Source organism: Hydra viridissima, unplaced genomic scaffold (assembly GCF_058129835.1).
Source record: "Hydra viridissima isolate aposymbiotic clone 2 unplaced genomic scaffold, HvirCarnegie_v1 scaffold_9, whole genome shotgun sequence".
Lineage (NCBI taxonomy): Eukaryota > Metazoa > Cnidaria > Hydrozoa > Anthoathecata > Hydridae > Hydra > Hydra viridissima.
This window is the reverse complement of record NW_028324308.1, coordinates 4,290,765-4,317,500: the sequence shown is the minus strand read 5'-3', so window position 1 is coordinate 4,317,500 and position 26,736 is coordinate 4,290,765. Positions and strand designations below refer to the sequence as shown.

The window sequence follows — 26,736 nt, the reverse complement described above, 5'->3', positions numbered from 1 at the left end:
ATATTTCGCTAAAAACTAAAAGTTCATTTAAAAAATATACCTCCCTTTACTAAAAACTGTGACTGGAAAAGTTTATAGTTTGGTTCCGTTTATAACTTTTATTAAAGTGAGGGATGAATTTTTAGTAATTCAAACAACAGTTATCAAATTTGCAATCTTGAATAATTAGGCAGATATTAGCGTACTTAAAATAAGCTTGGAAAACGATAAAAGAAAATTGGAAATTTACCGGTAAAATTGTTTTAAAAAACGAAAGCAGATTAATGACCGGTAAAACTGAAAAAATAAGTAACTCACAGTTAAATTAGCGGTAAAATATAACACACAGCATCATTAATCATATATCATCTCTCGACTTTTTTAGATTAAAAAAAAAGGAGAATCAAGATTTTGCATAATAGCATCCTCTGCAGCGGGTCTATTTACTAGCGCTTAGTTACAAAAACTTTAAACTTTCAAGACATGCTGATCTTTTTCCTGATTCTTTAAATACCATCATTTCTTTGGAAATGGTTCTGAGCAAAATGGTTCATTTAATTATTTTAGACGGAATATTTGAGTCTTTATGAAATATTTTAGTACAAGAATGCAGAAGTTAGGGTAATCAGAATTCTGGGCGATCAGAATTTGGCTAGTGACGAATCCAGATTCAGTGTGTAACCCAATAATAGGCGTTTATTGGTATAGCGTAAAAGGAGCACACGAAATAATTCAGACTTTGTTCATGAAAGATCCCAATATTATGGTGGAAGCTTGTTAATATAGGGTGGAATTAGTAGTGGTGGTCAAACTGCAATCCATGTTATCAGAAACGATAAGATATTTGCAGAACGAATTATCCACCTTTTTTTGTTTTAGTAAGTCATCAATGGTTTCATAACGGAGACATTAAATGACTGCAAATATTAACTACAGTAAGATTAAAGTCAAAGAAACACAACGTTAAGCAAGTAAGCTGAACTTTTGGTCGTTTTGCTATTTGATTAAAGTACTTCTTGTAAACAAAATTCATTTATTTTTTATTTGTACGGGCTCTTTAATAAGTAAATAAATATGGGATGAAATGACTAGATACCAATTTCGGCCGAAGACAGATTTCTTGTCTGTTCTATACCCTTCGTTGGAATGATTTGAGTGGTTTATTGGGTTTTAATGCTATTCTCATCCACATTGTAGTTTGCATCAGGTTTAAGTTGATTATCCTTTTAATCAACTTAAACCTGATGCAAGCATCTCTAGTAAGTCCGAAAAGTCCCTGGCACTAATTTGATTGAAAACTTATTCTGCACTAGTTACTTCAGGTATGCGCAGAACGAGATGAGAATGAAGTCTAATAAAGTTTCTTAATTATTCCAAAAAATTTTAATTTTTTGGGGTTGCAAGTCTTTCAAGATATTTGTCTCAACTGATACAATCACTTAAAGATAATAAATTCTGTGCAATTAAATTTTTCCAATAAGTCCCAAATTTTTATAGTAATTGTGACATCGAGACTAAAAAAATGATACATGGTCCCTGGTATGCAAAAATTGATGTTTCTAGCTTTAGATAATTGAGTTTTATAAGACTGCATTTCCCTTATTTAAGTCATAGACTTTAATCGTGTTTTTTTTACTATCATAACTCTCAGATTTTTAAGAGGTTTATGACAACAACAACAACAATAAATTTATTCTATTACTTTATTACATATGTACAACAATAAATGATTTCAGTTTCATGATATTTAACGTATTTTTTACTAAAATTTTGCGCAGGTCAAAACAATGTTTTCATAACTTTTTCATCAGCATACAGAACTAATTCAAGATTATTATCTTTTTTAATGACGTTTCTTCTGATTTCTGCGACTCCAAGGAACTTACAGCCCAGTCATATTTTTACATTAGCCGGAGCTAGTTCCATATTTCTCAAATAAAGGCTTTCATTGTCAGTTACTATAGTGTCTGCGAAAGTGAATTACGACTCATTGTCAAGGTTTCATAAAATTCCTTGAAATAATAAATACTCACTATCTATTGCAGTAGAATCTTCTTTTTCTCCAAGACTCAAACACTAATATTATCTGCCAAAGTTTTGATAATCCACGATTGAGAGCAATCAAAATTTCGAGCGGCTTACCAACTTAATGTTGCACAATTGTGGTCGAAAATTCTTTTAACGCGTTTTATATTCTAGTTGTCCTTTACATTTTAACAACCCGACTATTACAATCAAAATTCCCACAAGAACACTGCGTTGGTTAAGAGAGAAATTTATTTATTGTAGCATCCCTAAAAACATATTTTAAGCAATAAGAATCCATAAAGAGTGAATTGATTTTTTAAAATCTCATTACATTTACTTTGTAAGTTTAAAAATTCAAAGCTTTCCTCCAGATAATAGAAATAAAAAAAAGTATTTGAAGAACAAGAGCTTGTGTGTTTTCATGAAAAGAAAAACATCGATAAATGTGTACAATTTATCGTTAATTATTCGTTACTGATCAAAAGTAACCGCAAGTAAGCATAAACAATTAATTGGTTTATACTAGACAACGATCAGATAATAATTAATCCTCCATAGTCTAGCTGCATTGTTGTTCTTCAAGATTTAAACATCAACAAAAAACCATTTTTGTGTTCAGTTAAAATTATGTTAATAGTTTTACACATGTTCACAAATCCTATTTTAACCACATAAAAAACAATTTTATATTTTTTGTTTTACAATATAATTATTTTTTTTACTACAATGAAACAACTTGAATGCAATCAACATTGTAGATAGATTATTCTTATACATGAAAAACATTTAAATCAAATCAGCGATAACTGTTTTTATAAATTTCTTCTTATGAAAAAATTGCTTATCACTTTTGTTTATTATTAAATTATATTATTTTATTTTATTATTTTTGATATTAAAATAAAAAAGCTTCAATAGGGATCCTATTTAACCGTTTTAGACCTCTCTCTTTAAATTGCAATCTTCTTTCCAATCTTGGCATGCAATTTCCTTACAATTACTTGCAAGGTAAACTGTTAGCCACAAGAGTCTCTAAAGACACTCAAGACTAGTAGACAATCTACAAAATTAATTCTTTAAAATTCCATCAAACTGTCACAGTTACGTTGATGTAGAAAAAATGATCTACGGCTGAAACTCGGATGTTTTATTTATTCTTTTTTAATAGTTCAAGGCCTAACAAATGACCACTGTAAATCTCTCGTTTCTGCGAGTGATTTTAAACTAATTAGGCTCTTGTGGCCCAGCCTTAAACTAGTTAGAGATTACTTTAATCAGTTCAACATTACCCACTGTTACCTGGGTAATGAAGGACTAAGTTAGAATCAGTTGGTTCTAAAAGAAGTCTATATGAGACCAAAAACTATTACCTTGCTCAATAATGCGAATATTTCAAATAAATGTGAAACATAGTCGTTTCTTTTTTTTCCATTTAGTTTGGCGAAGTTAAAGAGATCCAGAGATTCTTCAAAAAGCTCATAAGATCTTTCAGAGACTTATTATCTCAAATAATTCAAAAGGTATGTTTGCCATCAAGTAAACAACTTGCTGTATACAACAGAGTTGAGAAATCATTTCTGTTGTAAAAAAATAGATTGGATATCCGAGCTGGCAGAAATCTCTAAACTTAAACATTTGGATTGGCGATCATTAAAGGGAGTAAGTAAGTTCTATAATTCAGAAGCTCCTAAACGTGTTTTGTTTCTAAACTTATTATTGTTTGAAAAACATTATTCAGGAACAAACAGGTACACATAATTATACTTTTGCCGGTCAAAAGTTCAAAACGCTTTTTTGACTAACTTTCCTGTTTTTTGAAAAAATTCCTGACAGTTAAATCAAGTAATATTGTTTGATCAAGCTTAGGCATTCAGTTAAAGATTTCATTTATACCTCGTGTGATGTACTTTATTTACATTGTTATTGGCTATAGAATCTATTTATGGTTAATTTAAAATGGCATGGGTTCAAATGTATGATGATAAACAATGCACTTTTAAGAGTTTTTCAAATTTACAAAATTTACATTTTACAAATTTACAATTCAAATTAATTATTAAAAAATTACAAGTTAATTTACAATTCAAATTCTTGGGTTGCAAGTATATTATTAACTTGGGTAACCATTATTTTATCAACTACCTTAGTGTTACAAATATTGTTACATTCATGCAAAGCATTATATTTTTGAAAAACATGAATCATAAAGAAATGTAAATTAATTTGAAAAATGAACGTTGTTTTTCTACCAAATAAATGCTAGAATTTTGAGTATTGTTCATTTTTGCGGGTTTAAATGAGAGTGACGTTTTAGCTCAGTGACGTTTTAAAAGAATGTTTGATTTTGAATAGTGCTTTGTTCTTGCATTTGATTGAAAGGAAATGATTGGCTCACGCACTCAACGAAAAGTAAAAAGAAAGTAGAAACAAAAAATTAAAGAGATAACTGAATGTTTTAAATTAAATGTTTGATAAATATGATTTTTTTTTAATGAGGAAAAAAAGAAATGTTAGGTAGAACTTATTAAAATAGCGATGCATCTTACACAAATATCAACACAGTTCTCTATTAAATCATATATATATATATATATATATATATATATATATATATATATATATATATATATATATATATATATATATATATATATATATATATATATATATATTTATATCTGGTCCGAAACTTTCGCCAGTTCCTAAAGGAATGACACGGAAAGAATTAGACTAAATCCATTATAACGATTATGACGACGGAGACTAATCATTTCACTGCGCGCCTTTTCCCGATGTTTTCTGTTATCATTCCTGCAGTTCTCCAAAAGGAAAAATATTTTCCTGTCCTTTTGCTCACCTTATAAATGCGGCTTGTACATATGTATATATATATCTTATTTACAGTATTTATTATAAATTTAGGTTGGCTTATTTGATCTTTTTTAATTGGTATTTTCTGTGTATTCATTATGATTTAATATATATAAAAAATAGTTGAATAAAATAATGTATAGTTAAACTCTGAGATATGCGGTTTCGATGTCATTCAATACTAAAATCATAAACTGTACAAAAGAGATTTGCTGCATAATAAAATATTAGTTATCATGTACTAAATTTATCTGTAGAGTACAGTATGGTTACTATAGGGTTAGCTAAAGGTAATGTATATAGGTTTGTACTCAAAACTAATTTAGTTCACCATGAGCATAATCAAAGTGTGTTTTATGGTAGATCCTAGAAACTAATGCTTAATACTAACAAATACTACTTCAAATATTACAAGATATGTTATAAAATTTAGCAACAGTTACATTTAGGGTTATTTTATCAAAGATAATTTTTTTTTGTTTTCTTATAGCACATGATAATGCCAAAGTTAGTTAATGCCAACTAATTTTTGCTTTGAATTTAAGTATTTTTTCTACTTCTGATGTCACTATTGTTATATATATATATATATATATATATACATATATATATATATATATATATATATATATATATATATATATATATATATATATATATATATATATATATATATATATATATATATATATATATATATCTTTTTAAAGATGTTTACTCATACCGATGAGCAGAAACTACTTAAACAAAATGAAGAAAAACAGACGAACCCTGTTTTACCAAGGATTCAAGAGCAAAAAAACAAGTTGCATAATACCTCTTTTGATAATATTGTTGCTGCTAGTAGTCACAGTTTAGAAAAGTTATCTGTATCTTCATATAAAAAGGTTTCATATGACATAAGTAAAATGACTAAAAATGTTCCTGATGTCCCAAAAATATCTGTTAAAACTAAAAAAGTTTTAGAACAAAGTTCTAAAGTTCTTTCTTTAGATTGGGCATCAGATTCACATAGTTTACTAACCAGTTTAAAAAGTGGTGAATTATGTATATGGGACACATTTCTTAAAATAAATACTCTAAAGATTGACACACGCTGTACTTGGTTATTTACTGCTGCATTTTCTCCTTCACAATCCTTAATTGCTGCAGGTGGGCTTGATAGCAAATGCAATGTTTATAAACTTCCTCGAGGTAAGCGTATTGATACTGAAGTGCAACATGTTGCCCAGCATCAGAGTTATGTTCTTTCCTGTACATTTACAACATCTGATCATCAGATTTTGACAGCTAGCAGCGATACAACTTGTGCATTATGGGATGTTGAATTAGGGAGTATGATAAGAGATTTTAAAGGTCATACCTCAGATGTTACAAGTTTAGATTTTCAGTCTAATGGATATTGTTTTGTTACAGGATCAGCAGATAGAAATGTTGGTTTATGGGATATGAGAACAGGAGCTTGTGTACAATCATATGATACACACTTAGATGAAGTTAATCAAGTAAGGTTTTTCCCAAATGGGGAAGGAGTTGCATCTGTATCAGATGATTTAACTTGTAGATTTTTTGATTTCCGAATGGATGCAGAGTTAGCAGTTTTTGTGAGAGACAGTATTTTATTTCCTGCATGCTCTTTAGATTTTTCTTTGAGTGGTCGACTACTCTTTGTTGGCTATGGAGATCATTCTTTTCATATATGGGACACATTAAAAAAAAAACATTGTGGATCAGTTCATGCACATAGTAATAAGGTGAATGCACTTAAACTTTCTCCTGATGGTGCAACTTTAGCAACAGGTAGTTGGGATCAAACTGTTCAATTATGGACTTTATGAGAGAAAACAACATGATTTTTATATAATATAAAGTTTTCTATGTTTATTTTTTTAGCTATCATATTAGAAATAACTTGCAGTTTTGTAATGTTAGTTGTTATTCAATTAAAAACCTTGTTTTGTTTTGTTTTATGCTAGATGTATTCTTTTTTTAACCTATATGTATGTATGTATGTATGTATGTATGTATGTATGTATGTATGTATGTATGTATGTATGTATGTATGTATGTATGTATGTATGTATGTATGTATGTATGTATGTATGTATGTATGTATGTATGTATGTATATATGTATGTATGTATGTATGTATGTATGTATGTAGATACACGTATGTGCGTGTATGTCTATATACAATAGTATATTAAATTTTATCTTAGGGATATTTATTTTACAGTTTTATTTTGATATAAAAGTTTACAAATTTCTTTGAAGACCAACTGCAATGTCAGAGTTAATAGGTAAATTAAAATTTCTTATATGACGACATTTCAATTTTCGTTCTTAATCATAGTGCGTTTCGAGCCGAAATTTGGAAATTTATACTGGCTGACCAATCGGTAATGAATCTGTAACGAATTGGACCTGAAAACGTTTTTTTCTTTTTTTTCTTTTGCAGTTAAATCTTTTTGCAAGTTAATCATTAAAAATCACCCAGTATAAAGAAATAGCGTTGAAGTAATGTTTACAATTACTTTTGTTCTTCAATTAAATAGGAAGAAAAAAAGTCCGTAAGAACTATTTTCGCAAACATTTCCGTAAGTATTTTGGGAAAATACGGTTGTTATGCGATAAGAATTCGCTTCATTTTAACAAGCTTAATTTAAATCCTTTTTTAAACGATCAAAACGAAGTTAAAATTTTGATTTCCTCATTGCTAACTAAGGGTCTGCGTATTGTTTCATTTCTGTATCGTTATCATTCCGATATGATAGCGGAAAAAAAGTGTCATCGGAATGACGAGATTTTCGTTATATACCGAGATTTAGATTAACTACAATACCGAATAAAATTTTACCGATTCTTTTGTCGTAATTATTCCGGGTGACACTTTTTTTTTTCTGCTATGATATCGGCAAGACAACAATACGGAAATGAAACGATACGCAGACCCTTACTGCTAACCAAATTAAGAAAAAAAAACTCTTGTTTTTAATATTGTGCACTAAATTTATTTCCAAAACAGGAATAAAAACTATGTATTAATTTTGGCCTGAATTATTTCCATAACTGAACTAATCGGAATTGGCCCCAAAACAGAAATGAAAGTAAAACTTCCAGAAATTTTCGTTGTCAGTGTAATAAAGTTTAAAAATTTCTAAAAAGAACCATAAAGAATTACTCTGATTCGAACTTTATTATTCAAAATTGTTTTCTCTGCGGCTTATGTTGAGTAAAAGATCTTTTCAACAAATATGCAAGATTCAGTTAAAATAACTGGTTAACGATAATTAACGTAAAAAGCGCATCTGTTTTCGGTGAACTTTCATTCACTAATTGGTTTCACCCCATTTTATCTAAATGTGAATTATAAAAACCTGGCTATTCGTGGCAAAAAATTGATGTGTTGAAATATTTATGTGCATTATTTAAGGGTCATTCTATAGAAACCTAGTGCAAATATACCACTTGTGACTTAAATGGAAACACTACTTTTAAATAAAGGATATTAAAAATGATTCCAATTGTTTTTTGTGCAAAACCGCATTCCACATTGATTTAAAACTTAAAGATTAGTGTTTTGATGTCAACATACAAAAGCAAATACCAATGAAAGTAATGATTCGATAATTTTTTATCATAGCAAAACAAAGTGAACGATATCATAATTATTATAGAAATCTCAACATTGTTATCAACAACTTTCCCCCCTCCCCCCGCATTTCCCAAGGCTAAACCTAAACTCAAGGTTTTTAAGTTTCGGATGGTTGCTAACAATTTCTAAATAAAAATTCTGCACCAGCTGGCGTCGTTTGGAAATAAAGCGGTTCGAACTTTTTTGGTTGCCTGAGGAGGGATTGATAACAAACCATTTTCTTTAAATAGCGAGGACGGTTCTTTTGCTTGATATTCAATAACTGAGAAAAATTGTATGGCTTTTGCTATAGAACAAGAGGGGCAGGATTTAGTAACTAAACGATTCTTTTTTCCGAAACTTAACTTTTTACTTTAAAGGTCGGTATTTTCATCGAAGTTTTTTTATTTTTCTTCTAAATATGACTACGAAACCAGGAAGTATTTATAAAACGGTAGGTACAACATGTTATTAAAACAGGTTGGAATGATTTTTAATTTGTTCTTATTAGATTTTTTACTTAAAATAATTTAGTGACATGAACCGTTAGCAGCTACGTAAAATACGCGGCAGGCTTTTTTGTTTTTATAATGAAAATTTTAGTGAAAAAGAAGTCTCAATCGTAATAGATTTTTTGATCTTAAAAAGCCTCAATTAAAAAACCATTTCATTAAAAAATTTTTTTGCTTGAAAAATGTTGTGCATTTTTTTGTAATACTTTTTTTCTTATTCACCAGTTGTCAATTATTCCATTTATTAATTAATTTATTTTAACACAAGCATGCATTGCAAATTCTCTTAACATTTGACAAACATTCAAAGCTGCCTCACGGAAATTTAGAGAAAACGCGCCTGTGTGCGCAGCTTTATTTTAGATTGATATTTGGATCAAGGCTAACCTCACTTCTCTTTTAAAAAAAAACATCTGAAAAAATTAACCATCTTAATCAGTCACTTTGATATAAAATCCAGAAATTTCTCTTTTTTTTCATTTATTTCTACCCGCTTTCCTCAAAACTCAATTTCGGTCTTTTATCACTTCTGTTACTAAGGACTCTATTCATGTATTATCCTTTAATATATTTGTCTATAAGTTTTCAGGCAATAGCGGCAATAAAAATGCCATTTTAATTTGAATAAGCCAAATTGTAACCCGAACCCGTTAGTGGACATTGTCCTTAACGTTAATCTTATTTTTTACCTAGTCTAATGCCTAAAATATTTAAAGTTAATGGACTCAACATCCGTTGGGCCAAATAGAAAAAATGAATTCATTTCGACAAATTTGTGATAAACCTTGCACCAATGAAATATTGCATGCGGAATGGAGTCCTATGAGAGATCTAATTGCAATTGTTACAAGTAATGGAGATGTTCGACTTCATCGATTATATTGGCAAAAAGTTTGGGTAATGCTTGGAAAAAGCAATCTAGCATCTCGAGTGGCTTGGAAACCTGATGGGAAATTATTAGCTGTTGGTTATGACGATGGTTCTGTGAGCTTAGTAGAGATAGAGAAAGCTGTTGTACTGTACACTGTGAAATGCACAGGAAAAATAACATCGCTTCATTGGAGCTCTCAAATAAAATCTCAAAAGTATAGTGAGTTCAGCAAAATATGTGTTCCATTTGTTGAAAAAGAAGAACTGCAATTGACATTTAATAATTTAAACATTCTAATCAACACATCAAACAATGGACACGAATTTTTGTTGACTGCTGGTTGTGAAAATGGGTTTATATATTGTTTTGCTGAAGGGATCTTCCCTGTCTTAGCAGTAAATGCATGCAACAGTTTGTCTAAAAATGCCATTATTTTAAATATACATATGGAGTTAACCACTGGAATGCTGACTGTTGCTTTTAAAGGAATAGGCAATAATGACATAGAATACACTTATTTGCAGCAATACTCATCAACACTTTTATCTGAAAGAAGTTCAGAATTATTTTTTTTATCTAACAAGCTCATAACAATTTTAACTCTCATATGTAGATGTGAAAAAGTGATTAATCGGATGAAAGATGCATCTGAAGATGTTTGTTTTAGAATAAGCACAAAGCTTGAGAAGCTTGAGGATATGCTTCAAGCAACTGGAAGTACTGTTGCTTGTGTCTTTACAGCTGCTTATGCAACTGGTGAAACCAGTCCTGAGATGGAGACATTTTTAACACAACATCTCACTATCAAAGGATTAAAGCAAATTTCACAAAGTGTCCATTCTTCCTATTTAAGTTTGCAAGCTGATATAAGTGAGGAGCTAGAAGTATTATTACAGCATTTATTGTTCCATTTAGTTGAATTATCCGGAATGGAAAACATGCTTGATAAGTTTGGACTTTTAGGTGTAACAGCTGGTATTACTCAAACATGTTTATCAACACTTCACCAACTAATTTTTAAAACCCGAGTATTATTTCAAGTGGTCTGTAATGATATGAACAATTTCAGAATTTTCTTTGTATGGCTCGTAAATTTTATGTTTAGTATTAGTGATGAAGAAAATCCAGCTCCTTTTAAACAATTTACAAATGAGGAGTTTGATGTTATGATAGAATTTCTTGAGTATAGGCTGTTGAAAGTGAAGAAAAACAATAACTATGGGTATGATTTAGAACGTGTGAGTCAGTTTTTTCACCCAGGTGTTTTAGACTTTCCTGATGACCTTTCAAACAATGCTTGGTACAGTTTTATTAGTTCAAGTGACTTGCTAAAAAACAGTAATCTAATTATTAAACCTAACACAGAGGCTACACTATTAAATTTATTTAATCAGCTAAAAGATGCTTTTGACATTATTTTTGGATCAGTTAAACAAACTTTAACAAACTCTTTGAGTTTAGATATTTCTGTAAAGGTTTTTGAACAACATCCTGATCATGATAAAAGTTGTATTTCCTCTATTTCATTCCTTCAAAAAGAAAATGCTTTGTTAGCATCAGTTGTGGCTTGCTCTTGTGGTGATTCTAATGAAATATTTTTATTAAAAGTAAATGAAACCAATTCAATTGTTGTCCATCACTGTGCTATAGAATCAGATTCAGTTTTAGATTCTAATACTGATGAAAATTACATTATGATAAAAGATGCTAAATTTTATAACTTAGATACAATAACTGTTCTATTTGAAGAAGTTAAATCTAATGATATTAGTTCCAGTACTTTTGGACAGCTAGCTTTAAATAAAATATTGAACAGTGAATCAATAGAATTGGCATCTAACTATGATGGTTGTGTTCTAGACTCAGTTTCTGAGCTTAAAAAAACATTGATGGTTAGAGATTTAATTTCTGAGCTACGTCTTGTTGAAGGGTTTAGTGCAAAGTATCTCTGTGTAAATGGGTACTCTCGTAAAGTTTGTTGTCTAATAGCAGTAAGTGGTAGGCGTGTGCGTATATTTGATATGACTGCTGAAGATGATGATGACAAGGATAATGATGATCCTAATGAGTCACAGCATTAGATAAATATGAAGCATTGTAATAATTAGAAAAAAGATGTTATCTACATTACCTTAAGAACTTTTGTTTGTATAAGTGAATTTTGTTGCATTAACCTGATCAGTTTTCTACTGTCTTAAATATTAGCTACATACACTTTAGTTTATCACATTTCATGTCATCCACTTTTTTTACATATGTTCATTATAAATAAATCTATAATACAAATGAGTAGTTGGATTGTTTAAAGTGTAGCATTTTATTTTCTAAATTTAGATTTAAAACAAATATACATGACGTGTAACTTGTCTGATTTTAAACTTCCTGATCCAGATGTGCGATTGATAAAATTTGGAGATACCATGTATAAAGTAAAGTTGCTTTTTCGATCCCCTCACCTAAATGGAGTGACATCAGAGATAATGTAAATTGCTTAAAATGTTAAGTATTACATAAATTACATTTTGTTATATATAATATTACATTGTTTCATTTGATTTTTTATTTGAATAAATTTAATATAAATGAACATACATGTTAGGTACAATTATAATTGAATTAAGTACTGGATGATCAAAAAGGGGCTGAATTTTTTACATAAATCATCATATCTCTTAAACCCACTTACTTACATACTGTTTATAATAGATTATATAATTTTACAAGCTTTTCAAATTCTCAAGTTAGTCAATAACCTGATTTATATAGACATCTGTGATCTTAGCCATCAACCTGTACCTTGTTTTTAGAAATAACCTTTTCAATAATGATAAAGTGCAATATGATATAGAGGTTGGTTTATTTTTACATTGCTACATACATACATACATACATACATACATACATACATACATACATACATACATACATACATACATACATACATACATACATACATACATACATACATACATACATACATACATACATACATACATACATACATACATACATACATACATACATGCATGCATATATACATACATACGCACACACATAGATACACACATAGATACACACATAGATACACACATAGATACACACATATATACATATGCACAAAAAAAAGTAAAGTTGCATTTTATCTGAAATCATATTGCAAGCATGGAAAAGATATAGTAAAATGTTTTCATGTGTTAAAATTAATTGCACTGAGATACTGCTTGTCTCAACACATGTTATACATGGTCATAGCCATGTATAACCTGTGGCAACATTCAACTCTTGGCAACATAAAACAACCAAAAGATTTACCAAAAATCTCTGAAATTCTTTCTAGATTTAGATAATCTAATTGCTGTTTTTTTGTTTGTTTTCATTTTATCAGGCATCTTATTACTTGCAAGGTTCTATAGTCTTGACTGTTACACTTCTAAGGCATTCCTGCACACAGATGTTCAATGAATATTTGTATTATTTAACCCAGTGCTCCTAATGCATCTGTATATCTGATCTGTGTTTTTGTAAAATTTATAAAAAGTTTATCTCTCTCACTCTCTGTCTCTGTGTTTCTGTTTCTCTTTGTCTCTCTCTGTCTCTGTCTCTCTGTCTCTCTCCGTCTCTCCGTCTCTCTCTCTCTCTCTGTCTCTGTCTCTCTCTGTCTCTCTCTCTGTCTCTCTCTCCGTTTCTCTGTCTCTCCCTCTGTCTCTCCCTCTGTCTCTCCCTCTGTCTTTCCCTCTGTCTCTCCCTCTGTCTCTCCTTGTCTTTTTCTCCCTTTCTCTCTCTTGATCTTGATCTTGAGGCTTCTCTTTACATTTTTTGATTGAGGGATTACATAGTAACTATTTGAATACAGAAATCATGTGTGCACATATTCTAACTATGCAACCTAAGTACCTCAACTTCCCCACATCTTTCTTTTTCTACTTAGATCACTTTTGCAATCACACTCCTGGTGAACCAGATTTTAGTTTGATAAAATGATGGGCTTGTGCCATACCTTTTTCAATATACTCATCTCTGCAGAAAGAACCAACATATTTAACATATCCTAAAATATTTCACCAAAAGGTTATGGACAATGATTTTTAAATAACTCAGTATTTTATTCAAATATTGGCTTCAAGTTTTGACCAAAACAAACGTTTTAACAAGATGATCTAAAAGCCTAAACTCTTCATCTAATGGTTTTAATTAAAATGGAGACAAATCATAGTACTTTGCCCAAATTTTCAATATTTTTTGCAACCATTAAATAACCATTTCCTGACTGCTTTTGCGATGCCTAAATCTTTTAGAATATTTCTCAATTAGCTATTTTTTCTATTGTTTTAAAGATGTGATTGCAGGAAGAAAAAGATGGTTAACAACTAGATCACTATTACTGTTAAATAGAAGAACATCATCTATATAGTTAAAATATTCACTAGCTTTATATTTTTTTTATTCATTTGCATTACACTTTTCACTGTAAAATTCCAGAAACCCAAATGTCCTTAAGAGCAATTGCTTTTAAAAATATTAATTCTATTCTGTGTACAAATTGTAGCAAGGATAAATTGTCATGAAACTTAGAGACATACCACACATTATTTGACAAAGTTTATATCTCTGTCATAATTATTAAAGCAAATCTTATCCGAACCGAGATTGTTAAGGAGCATTTTAACATTATGGTTAGTCTCTGGTAGGAGATTATACTATATTATATATTATATATTATATATTATTATAGCAGATATTATTATAGCAGATTTTTATCTGATAGCAGAGTTATACTAAATGATGCTTTTACAGATACTTCCTTATAATTTTCTGACTTAATATTTCCATATTTTCTTCTTTTGTTTTGGTTATTTTAACAGGATCTAAACTGAATAATCTAGGCTAATTTATTCTTATGGTAAATTCTTAATTAAGAATGTGCACACATGTTGATATTGAAAAATCAAGTTACTTTAAGAAATCCCCTGACCTCCATTAGTTCAAATTTTCAAAAAATGAATAATAAGACAAACTTTCTTTTTTTATCAATTACTTACTACAGAAATTTGTTAACATCTGTTGTACTGATGTGATCAGTTTTAATAACTTCTTTTCCTTCTGGTAATTAAATACTTAAAAATCTTTAGCAAAGAAACTATAGGATTACTGATGAATATTATTTTCTACTTTTAATCCAGGTTCTATAACTTTTCTGCTTTGTGATTTATATTTTAATTCTTTTGCCAGCTTCAGTACTTTTGTGTTACTCAATTCTTATATTGACTACATTTTAATTGTTTTGCTCTTCCTTCTTCACCAATTCTATCTTTTATTATAGCAGAAGATATTATAATCACATTATGTTTAAGTACAACTGTGAAAAATTTGTTCATTATCCAATTAATAATCTATAGACAGATGAGTCATGTGAGAATTTTCACTCTCTTTTTGAATTTTTTAGATTTAACTTGAGTAGATCCAATGATATATATTTAGATATATAATTAGAACTGGTGTTTTTTTTATACTATTGTACTTGTAAAGAAGAGCCTTCTAACACTACTTGCATGAATCACAAATTGTGACAGGATTTGTGTTTGGGTTGTTGATGCTTAAAATTCAACTGAGTAGTAATCCAGAGTAAATTGATATCAGGTTATTTTTTTTTTCAGCACAGCTTCTATTTTCCTCATAAAAACAGGTTTCTTTAAATGAATTCATTCACCTAACATAATTACACTCATGTTTGCATTTATGTATAATAAAAAAAACAATATAATGTAAATATTTGTATTTAAATACCTTAAATTTACTAATGACTTACAACCATTTATTACACTTATGTTTAAAATGTTAAAATAAATATATGCATATCCATAATCGAAGCTTACAAAAGATAAGTTGTGGTGTGTATCTTTTGCGCTTACTTTACTCATTTTTTCAAAATAAATGTACAAGATTAGATCTATACAGTTATTTCTTTTTTAAAGTTTCCATTTTTATAGATATGGTAAGTTATATGATTTCATATCTATAAACTTATAAATGCAAATTTTTTCCAAAAGTAGAATTATGATTTTTCATACTTACAATTCCTAATTGGTGTAGTTATAATGATTCTAAAGAGATATGGCACAATTATGTCATGTCATCAAACTTAAATCTGGTTCAACACTTTTCATAAAACTATCTAGAAAATTAGAATTGCTATAAACCTTAAATATAACTTTCTTAAGAGTTAGTAAAACTTTAATGAATAGTACTAAGCTTCAAAAAAAGAATATAAATAGTTTTCAAGAGATGACTGCATTTAAAGAGGTCAATTTAAAAATTTGGTGGATATATATCCACCTTCAAATGTAAAAACTATTGTAGATGTCACTGCAAAAAGAAAGTGTCTAGGATGGCAGTTGTCAATATTGATAAAACAAATCTAGTTAAACTCTTTTGAAAAATTCTGCAAAAAGAGCTAAAGAAGGGTTTTAGATCATCCCAATTTCAGGGCCCAACCAATATGGCATAGAAACATAAAGTAGTATTAACTTGAAATTATAGAACAAGGAAGAACCTTTCTAAGTGTCACATTTTTTGTTCAAGAATCTGTTGCTTCAGATATTTTCGTTCAAGAATCTGCTGCTTCAGATATTTTCAGATATTTTTCATCAGTATACTTCTTAAGCTTGTCAATCTTCTCTTTCAGGATGTGGGAAAAAAAAAATTAATTTACCCACTCTAGCCCAAATATTTTATTGGACTAGAATTTCAGATCAATCAGTTTCATTACTTGTAAATGTTATTCTCCAGAACTGGAATTACTCAAAGAGTTGTGGGATACAATTTAATCAATAAACATGTATTAAATCTGAATTGATGAGGCATATCTGGTACTTGACTGAGGTACTTGTGGGACTCTCTTTCTTTGACACTGGCACTGAGAAGGCTGAGATGGTTGTAGCCTTATCAGAAACTGATAATGAACAATACAACTTCAGCCATCAGAGGGTATATTAGAAGGTTGTTGATGCTGCTGCTGAATGTGGGGTTGTTTAAGACGAAGACTTGTTAAACTTATTAAATAAACTTGTTTAAATGATCTTCAGTTTATTTGGTTTTTAAGTTGGTTTAATACTATAGTGGCATGCTTTCAGTAGAGACTTCAGATTTTGCAATTTTTACACACACACACACACACACACACACACACACACACACACACACACACACACACACACACACACACACACACACACACACACACACACACACAGAGCTTATCTAAAATGTTTATTTTGTATCTGTAGTTACTCTTAATATTTTTTAGCGTGTGATGAAGTATGTGTTGTACAACCCTGACCATATAGATCCTATTCATACAGATGATCTTGTTATATATCCCTGTATCCATTCTAGTACTTATTTATTTTTTTGCTTTTTGTTTTATTATTATATAAATTCTCAATTTATTTGTTAATCATTTTCTTTGACTTTTTACAAAGATAAAAAAAAATGGAGCAATGCAAAAAAACTTGAATTCTCAAAGCATGATGTGAAACTAAAGACATATCCATGCTTGTTTTTGTTTTATATTGAAAGAAAAAATCAATCCATCACTGAAGAGTCATTTGAATGTATGTTGATATCTCTGTTTACAAAATGTTTTGCTCACTGAGTTCTTAAAGAAAAAATATTTTAAAAAGTTTTCTAAATTTTTAAAAATGTACTTAGTCTTATTCAAATTTTATCTTCTGTTTTAAACAGTTTTTAAATGTGTATAGCAGGGTTTTGGTCCAATGATCTTTACTCTGAAAGCAAATGCATTTGAATTCTGGCTATGGCTGCATTCAAAAATTGGTTTGAGTTTTCCATGTATATCACAGTCATTTCTAATTTTTTTATATGATGGTCTGCAAAGCACTTAAAATAATTTGTATACTTATTTTAAAGTTTTTTCTTTCACATTTGAATACTGCTTTTTAAATTGAATTGCTAAAAAAAAAAAAATTCTTGTGCAATAATCTCAATTAGTTTTTATTAGTTTACAGCACATTGTGTCATAATGTCGTTACAGTTTTTCTTCTCCCTCTGACCAAAAGATAAATAACATGTTAAGCATAATGGATTTTTATTGGGATTTAGCCTCAATCCTTCCAAGGGAACTGATTAAATGTAATAGCAAGAGTATTGAGAGTTTAGTTTAAGGAATTGATAGAAAATTGAATAATGCAAAATTTATACCATAGGAGTATTTTTTATCTATAGCTGTAGCCATATTAATTTTTAATAATTTTAATAATTTTTAATCATAATAATTTTTTTACATAAAATGTATCTTGTAATATATTTGAATACAATTTTTTTGGGTTTTGATTAGTTATATGTTATTATATTAATTCTACTATGATTCTACTGTTATTATATTAATTCTACTATAATTCTACTATGTTTTAAATAATATTTGAACTCAGTTGAAGGAGAGCTTTATTCATTTTAATAGGTTTATGAAACTTATGTTGAAAACTATCCAGCAATCAAACAATGACTTAAGTGTTCCGAATGACTTAAATGACTTCCGAACCTGCAATCCTTAGCAGCTTTAAAACTATTTGTGCTTAATTTGAAACTTAAATTTAAAAATCTGTTAGACCATTTACATTTTTATCTTAGTGAGACTTTAACTATGCTAAATATGTTGTAGTTTAAGTTTCTGTGTGTATTAAAATTTCTTCTATTTTATGATTAGGTATCTTCTACGTTTCTTATGACAAGATTTCTTTCTGTTTAAGAAATCCTGTTATAAAATGTATCACATCTTATGTTCACTATGATGACCAGAAGATGTGATGCTACATATGAAAGTCTATTTAATGAATGTCAATACAATCTTTTTTAATTATAATTATTTATTTTTAAATTTTATGAAATATGAAACATGTATTCAATATGTATTAGGGTTGGTCATAAAAAAAAACTGACTTTGGATAGTAATAAGTTGTTGCTACTGGCTAAAATAAGATTAGTGGAAAAAAAATTTGCATTTTTTTGGGGTTTACCTTAGCCTTATTTGTGAATTTTTAAGCTTTTTATCAATATTTAATAACTTAGTAATTTGGTTGTAAAATTTAACTTTGAATAGTGATAAATTCTTGCCCATGTACAACAAAAGATAAATGGAAAAAGAAGTTTCAATTTTTTTTTTGTCTTCTTTTGACACTTGAGGACCTTATATTGCCATATTTATGCATTTTTAGGTGATTTTTTTTAGCGCTGTTAAATTACTAATTTCGTAATAAAGTTATAAAATTTTATTTTGAATAGAAATAAATTGTTGCTATTGGATGATATAAAGGAAATCATAAAAAGGAAATCATGAAAAGCACAGCAACAAAATGCCACATTCTTATTAGGAAATAATAACTTATAAATACTTCTTAATGTGCTTTTTATGGTTTTCTTTTTTCTTTCTTTTTTTTTTTTTTCTATGAATTTGGTTGGTCCCTAATCATCATGTGTATAGCAAAGAAAACCTCTGAGTAAAAAATGGTGAATCATTTTATTGCATTTTGTTATAAAGATTTTAACAAACATTTTTTAAAAATTATTTTCACTATTTTTTTTTCAAAATAAAATTTAGGAAGTTTAGTATACTATTAGTAAATTAAAATTAACGAAATTGAATAGTTCATCTGTATATGGTTTATTAAATTTAAATCTATTTCTAGAGTTCTGTTGAACAGATTGAGTTTATAAAACTAAATTTACATTTAGAAATTAATAATACTACAATCTTTGTTGCAAAATATGGCTATTACAAGAGCTTAGCTGACTTATCCCATATATGGGATAGAATGTGAACTAACTTCTCCCAAACTTCCAACTGTTAAGGAAGTGATGCAACACTATTCTTTTGTTCAGTTACAACATCCTAGGACTAAACTCAAGCATAATAGTTTCTCAAGTTTTGACCAACGTTATAGACATTTGGTTGAAATTTGGCATTCCAACTGTTACAATGAGAAGAGTACAGCAGAAAGTAGAATCTGTGCACAACAGTATTGAGGATGATTCTTTAAAGAAAAGGTGAGTCAAAGACTTCACTGGTATTGATTGCTAAGCAGGAAAGTTTAACTTTGTTTGACATTGCAGCATGTAGCTGTCTTAACTTAAGAAACTGCTGTTGCCCGAGAAAAGCAATGGTGCCAGTACTTGAACATGAATTTTTATTGGATCAAAGAAATGAAAGAAATATGTTTATTGGTCCTTTGGATAAGGAAACTTCTTTTAGATTAACTAAAGCATTTGAGAGAACCACAAAGAGAAAAGATTTCTTTTTTGCATACGAAATGTACTATGAAAACATCAGTTTGTACCAATTCAGATGTAGATGCAGATATTATGTCTGGTGATGAGAAGTCAATTAATGACATTCAGAGTAATGTTGATGATGATTAGTTATCAGACTCCTGTGAATTAGATTGAGAATCAAGTAGAAAAATGATAAAATTTCTAACAGTTGTCAGAGAATTGACAGATTTGGTGTATCTGATGCTGCTGGAGCTACTATTGCAACTGCGGCACTTTCAGATTATGGAATAATAAAGAAACATGACAGCTGTCATAGACCAAGCAAAGTTAAGATGCCAAAGACAGCTACTTAGAGGTACTTTATCACAAGAAGCAAAATTAGCTATGTGTTTAGTCAAATCAGCTATATTTGAAATGGCCCAAAATCAGCTATCTTTGAATTCCAAAAAGATAAAACTCTTTGTGCGTTAACGACTAACAGTAAAGGCTTAATCACTAAGGAACATATCACTCTAATATAAGAACCTCAATTCATTTTTCTTGGTTATGTTTCTCCATCAACTGCATCAACTGCAAATATCAAAGATGCTATTATAGATTTTTTTCGACAAAAACTAAACATCATTTGATATTGTTAGCTATTGGTGCTGATGGAACTAACATAATTAATGGCATGAACAAAGGTGTAATAAGATTAATGGAACTGCATTTAGGACGTCCAGTTCAATGGTTAGAGTGTATGTTCCATTTGAACTACCATTGAGGTTTTAGTATTGCATTTAGATGGCACCACTTCTGAACCCACTGTATTCAGTGGTAACATTGGGAAAGCACTAGCAAAGTGTCACAAATTGTCAACTGTAAAATTTGATGCAAGACAGTATAACTTACTGGATGCTTTGCATGAGGTTGTGGTAAATAATATTTCCAAAGATCAACAGTATCTTTATAACATGTGTAAGGCAATAGAATTAGGTATGGTGATAGAAAGCCTTTCAAAAAAAAACCTGGTCGATTGGTTCATTCTTAATGGATGAAAACACCAAATGGAATCCTTTGTTTGTATGTTGAAAGCACTCTTCCATCTATGGAGATTGCGATACTTACTGATTGCATTCTTCGAGTCTATGTTCCAGTGCGGCTCTTTATAAAGTTGGAGCCCCAATGCTATATGGGGGCAAAACACTTGTGGCACCTAATTCAGTTCTCCTGTTTTCTTTCTGAAAATGATCAACTTATAGCTGATAAATGTATTCAGAGAAATGCATATTTTGGTCATCCACAAAATATCTTGCTATAAATGTTGGTTGATGATCAAATAGAAGTTAGAGAACTCTCATCCAGAAGAGTTAAATTCGCAAAGCAATCTCCTGTTGTGAATTCTACAGTAGTAAGGAAATTAAAAATTCCTCGACTAAACTTGGAATCAGTTGATTACCATAATCTTGTATGTTTGGGAAGAACTTCCAAGGACTCCAACACCTATGTTGAAAAATTTGAGTGATGATTTAATAAAAAATGCAGTACAAAATATGCAAAAATTGACGCTAGATGATTTCCCATGCCATTCTCAAAGTGTAGAAAAATACGTTAAATTGGTTACAGAAGCAGCAGCATCCATCAGTATGCAGCAGTATCATTTGGAGAGATGAAAAAAAAATGGATATGTAAGAGCAAAGCTTTTACCTAGAAAGTATATTCCACATTTTGGTTAAAAAAAAAATTGGAATATATAGGATTACTAACTCAATATGATTGCAGTATTTTTATTTAGGTGCATTTTAGTTGTATTCATTTAGTTATATTCATTTAAATTGACAAATAACCTTGTGTAACACATAACTTTACATAGCATATATTACATCGAAAATGGCTTATTTTCAATTAAAAGGCAGCAAAGAAAGGAAAACAAATTTTGAAAAATTTCGTTTTTTTAATGTTATTTAAATGCTAGAACAATAATATATTGCTATCCAAAGTTATTTATAAAAAAAAATGTATTGATGACCTACCCTAATATGTGTAAAACACTAGTTTTACTATTAGAGTATTTTTTTTCTGAATGTCACACTGTTGCAGCACCTTTTGTTTGCTTTTCATGTAACTTTTACATAGTCAGATAACCCACAACTTTCCTACTATTTTACTTTTTATATCTTTATTTACTGTTTTTACACCTAAAATCCAATCTCAGTTACTGAATACTTTATAGCATTATATTATACATTAAATTTTTACATTGTTTAACATTGTGAGATAATTTCAATGTTTTCTCTAGTTTTTTTTTACTAATTTAAAAAAAAAAGAATGAGCAGCTTTTTTTGAAGGATGAAGCTTTAATATATTACTATGAGATATTGTTATTTTAGTTGAGTTTTCAAATGTGTCAGGAGGTCAGGAGGTAAGCTTAGAGAGGATTTTCAGAAGGGAATGTTGAAAAGAAAGATTAATTTAAGCAGTGGAAATTAGTTTTCAGTGAAGATATTACTACTTTATTTTTCTTGTTGTTCTGCTTTTAAATTCTGAGATGAGCAAAAAACCTTACGAATTACAGATCCTTACAAGTATTTACTTGTTTAGTTTTTAGTATTGCAAAATATTGATAAAGAGAATTGTGAAAATTTTTCTTTAGGTTTTATGAATTAGTGATTTTTTCGCTACTTTTTTTTAAGGCTAAAGAATTAGAGGAGTCTGGAAGAGATTCATCTATCAAGCCTGCAGGTACTTCTTGTTCAATTCTTAATCTCTCACTTTTTTATTTTGTTAGTATAGTCTTCTTAATCCAACAAGTTTAAATGATTCTATAGAAGTTTTAAAATCTGCAGTAAAGATTTTATAATTTCTAAAATGAACATTAGAATAATATTGATACAGTTTATTTCTAATACTTTTTTATTTGAATACAATTTCTAATAATTACTGAAGTAACATTTAATGACTGACTTTAATACAAAAATGACAATTTACAAATAAATACGCAATAAGTTTCTCATACATAAGTTTTGGATCATACTACTTTGATTGGTGTTAAAGTATTTTTATCATAGAAGTCTTTATTTTTGTTTTAAATGTATTTTAACACCACAAGTTGTTTGGCATTAAACAAATAGTTTATTTAAAATTGCATTTAAGTCTATATATATATATATATATATATATATATATATATATATATATATATATATATATATATATATATATATATATATATATATATATATATGAGATAATTATCAAGTTATCTTGAATATAAAACCTCAAATTATCTTATGTTTTAAATTTTTAACTGTACAGTTAGAATTCTGGAATTGCACTGATTGGTAATTCCAAAATTTCATTTTTAGATGCTCATGGTGGATATATATCATCATTGATCAGGTAAATTGGCATTAGAACTTGTAGTAATTTGTCTTGTTCAACTTTTTCTAAACTCTAAGCTGTTAGTTACTATTGACATAATCATTTTTTAATGTATTTATTTCTCTGAAAACGCAGACACTTTTAAAAAAGATGAAAAATTGATCATTGATAATATAGATTGCATATTTTTTGAAACGGGTAAAAGTTTCAGCAGACCTTTTGCTCCTTTTAACATTTTTTGAACGGTGCTCTAAAAATTAAAACTCGTTGTGACACCCCTTTTTTTTGGAATAATGAAGATATCTACTTCTTCAACTGTTTGCAATAATGTTATAAAAAAAGAGTCTGGTTACTCTGAGTAAACTTGCACAGTTAGCATCTAGTGAATGAAGGAATCTCAAACGTTCTTACAGTATCAGCCAGATTACTCTAATGGTATAACGAGGGCCAGTTTTGTTACAATTCTTAAAAAATTACAGCATCCGGTTCCTCACAACTCCTGCAGATCTTTCGTAGTAAAATAGCACCGGTGTATTGTTATCCTAGAATTGGTCCCCCTCAGTCCGTCTTCTCTACATTCTAATTTTATGATCGTTAACTATTATTCGATCACATTTTAATGTTTTAGAGAATTAATATTCCATCACATTTAAGTGTTTCAGTGTATGAACAGTTTTCAAATACATTAAAACACCAAAACTTCTATAATATTTATGTTATTACGGACCGTTTTTTTTCTATGGATGTTTCTATCAACGAACCTTAAATTTTGTATCCGTAACAAAGGCTTTATGATTTATTTTTTAAGATGTGTGTAAATATTGTGACGAACTTCGGAGGTTCAATTTTTAATTAAGAATTAAACCTCTGAGGCATATTGAATTATATAAAACCTGAGATGAGTGAATTCACAAATAAAAGTACTAGATGACAAAAAAATGCCCCGTTGTGATATTTAACAATTAACCTATGTTCTTATCAAATATTTATTCTTTTAAAACAATGCTTCTCTCTTTTTAAGTGAATGTTAACACATTCTGTGCGGGAAACGACTTAACACGTGTTTGGCATAGTAGCGTTAGGTAGTTGGAACGGCAAAACTCGGATTTTACGAATAACTAATCTGCTGCGGGGAACGGCAAAAATTGGGTATTCCGTATATGTATTTTTTTAGACGTACTAGTACTGAGTTTATGGCTAGTTGGCACTGGTCTTTGGATATTATCACTGTCGGTAGTTTAGTACTGGAAAGATAATACTTTTGTCATAACGTTCTCTACTTTTGATCTTGTATATATTATGTAAAATCTTGATCTTGGATATATTATCTAAAACTTCTATTAAAAAAAAAATTCTATTTCTTCTCAAATTACCTTGTTTTTCTGTATATTTTTGAAATAGCTTATTGTTTTATTTTTAATATTTGGATCTCTCTCTCTTACACACACACACACACACACACACACACACACACACACACACACACACACACACACACACACACACACACACACACACACACACACACACACACACACACACACACACACACACACACACTCACTCACTCACTCACTCACTCACTCACTCACTCACTCACTCACTCACTCACTCACTCACTCACTCACTCATAGTGAGTGACATTGAGAATCTTACAGATGATGATTCTAATGATGATGAAATTGCGCGACCGCGAACATTTAGGGGACGAAGAGTTTCCAGCAGTTCTGACGAAGATGAAGAAGAATTTTCGTTAGAAAACAGTCTTACTATTCTGGAAGAATTTTTGGGTCACTCAGTAATAAACACAGAAAATGTTCCAGATGCAATAGAATGGATGTAGTTTATTTACTTATAGGAGAGGATTTTTTTTACACCTTTTGTAAAAGAATCAAACAGGACAGACTCAATTAAGAACCTATAAAAACTTTCCTAAATGGAGAGATATAATACAAGATATAATGAGTATATATTTATTGGAAATGAAAAAAATTATGGGTCTCATTCTTCTTATGGACCAAGTCTGTACAGACCAAAGCTATGAGAACTGGAGCAAAGATCCGTGTACAGAAAAGACATTTTCTCAGAAAATAATGTCCAGAGATTTCCTCAGAAAATCTGGTACTAGAACAATATTTTCCAAGTCTGATCCACCAGGAATATTAAATATGGATTGAGAAAATATACTTTGGTGAAGATTGTAGGCTTTGGCAGAAAGGAAAATATTGTACGTTTATAATATGCAAAATTACTATCAATTTTTTTAAATATTGATAGTAATCTTGCATATTATAAACGTATATAAATATTTACTGTAGTTGTAACAAATGAATGATCATAAAATAACAAACAGTAAGATCAACGGTAAGCAATTCTTGAGCAGTTATCGGCTGTTTCACGATAAACGTATTTTTGCGCATAAAATTGATAAATGCTTTTTAGATTTAAGGTTTTTTTTCAGTTAATCATGTTTGCCAGATTTAAAAATTTTTAAACTTGAAGAAATAAAAACGACATCTAAAAATATGTTTATTCTAGTTTTCATGTCTTTCAGCTATATAAAGACTCCTTGGAAATCGATTGGTCAGCGATTTTGGCGATAAAGCGCTCACTGTGTTGACCCAAGTTGTTCCATAGTGTATTTAAGGTTATAACTGTATTTCACACATGTTTTGCAAAATCCTATTAACTAAAGTTTCTTTAAATTCGTTTTATAATATATTGTGTATAGGTGAGTCTATGCCACGGTATGTTAAAAGATTTCATTTCAAATAGCCAACGAATATTTTTTTTTTATTATTTTATTGTAAAACATAAATTTATTTATTTTCAAATAAAAAAGACGTTATACGGATAAATACTTTTGTCATTATTATGATGGAAAGAAAATGTTGTAGTTACCAGTTCTCTCTAAAATGATTTGTTTTTTTTTTGTTCCGTAAAACACGCCTTCCAGTGTCGTTGTCGCCTATCCTAAACAAAGTTTGCTATTGAAAGAAAGATAGCATCAAAGTTGTGCTAGGTCGCCACCATAAACACCCTGTAATGAGAAATTAAAGTTGTCAATCATGTTTCAGCAAAAAAACGGCTATCAATTCCTTAATAACAGTCTATGGTGTAGCATAAATCATATAATAACATTTATTTAATCTTTCGTAATGTTTTTAAGAAGTTAGAAACTAATTGCTAATTCTCCA

At 29.3% G+C, this 26,736-nt stretch overlaps 2 protein-coding genes and 1 pseudogene across 8 annotated transcripts; all 3 read left to right on the top strand.

Moving 5' to 3' along the window:
• The first annotated feature begins 5,585 nt into the window (after window positions 1-5,585).
• Window positions 5,586-7,089, top strand: LOC145185845 (guanine nucleotide-binding protein G(I)/G(S)/G(T) subunit beta-1 pseudogene; annotated as a pseudogene). The gene is made up of 2 exons (XR_016455993.1): window positions 5,586-6,978; window positions 7,043-7,089. The product of XR_016455993.1 is annotated as a guanine nucleotide-binding protein G(I)/G(S)/G(T) subunit beta-1 pseudogene (transcript).
• Window positions 7,090-9,466: 2,377 nt separating this feature from the next.
• LOC149883654 (anaphase-promoting complex subunit 4-like) lies at window positions 9,467-12,028 on the top strand. The gene has a single exon (XM_090097484.1). It carries the CDS (start codon window positions 9,778-9,780, stop codon window positions 11,974-11,976), a length of 2,199 nt encoding a protein of 732 aa, XP_089953610.1. The 5' UTR covers window positions 9,467-9,777; the 3' UTR covers window positions 11,977-12,028.
• An 83-nt stretch (window positions 12,029-12,111) lies between these two features.
• LOC149883653 (membrane-anchored junction protein-like) lies at window positions 12,112-26,455 on the top strand. Of its 6 annotated transcripts, none has more exons than XM_090097485.1 (8): window positions 12,112-12,377; window positions 12,703-12,745; window positions 17,199-17,274; window positions 17,374-17,505; window positions 22,549-22,580; window positions 22,852-22,900; window positions 23,524-23,557; window positions 26,094-26,455. In XM_090097485.1, exons 1-8 carry the CDS (start codon window positions 12,247-12,249, stop codon window positions 26,140-26,142), a joined length of 546 nt encoding a protein of 181 aa, XP_089953611.1. In that variant the 5' UTR covers window positions 12,112-12,246; the 3' UTR covers window positions 26,143-26,455. The 6 variants fall into 6 exon arrangements, 4 of the variants coding, with proteins under 4 accessions (XP_089953611.1, XP_089953612.1, XP_089953613.1 ...); XM_090097486.1 differs by lacking the exon at window positions 26,094-26,455 and adding an exon at window positions 24,561-26,077; XR_016455535.1 differs by lacking the exon at window positions 22,549-22,580 and having other exon boundaries at window positions 12,165-12,377; window positions 24,561-26,455.
• Window positions 26,456-26,736: the final 281 nt, after the last annotated feature.

Bases quoted from the DNA above. Each gene is read 5' to 3' on its own strand.
- LOC149883654 (XM_090097484.1), top strand. From the start codon at position 9,778: ATGAATTCATTTCGACAAATTTGTGATAAACCTTGCACCAATGAAATA.
- LOC149883653 (XM_090097485.1), top strand. From the start codon at position 12,247: ATGACGTGTAACTTGTCTGATTTTAAACTTCCTGATCCAGATGTGCGA. The intron at 12,378-12,702 runs GTAAATTGCTTA...CCTTGTTTTTAG, and splicing joins GGAGTGACATCAGAGATAAT to AAATAACCTTTTCAATAATG. The intron at 22,901-23,523 runs GTACTTCTTGTT...TTTCATTTTTAG, and splicing joins TTCATCTATCAAGCCTGCAG to ATGCTCATGGTGGATATATA.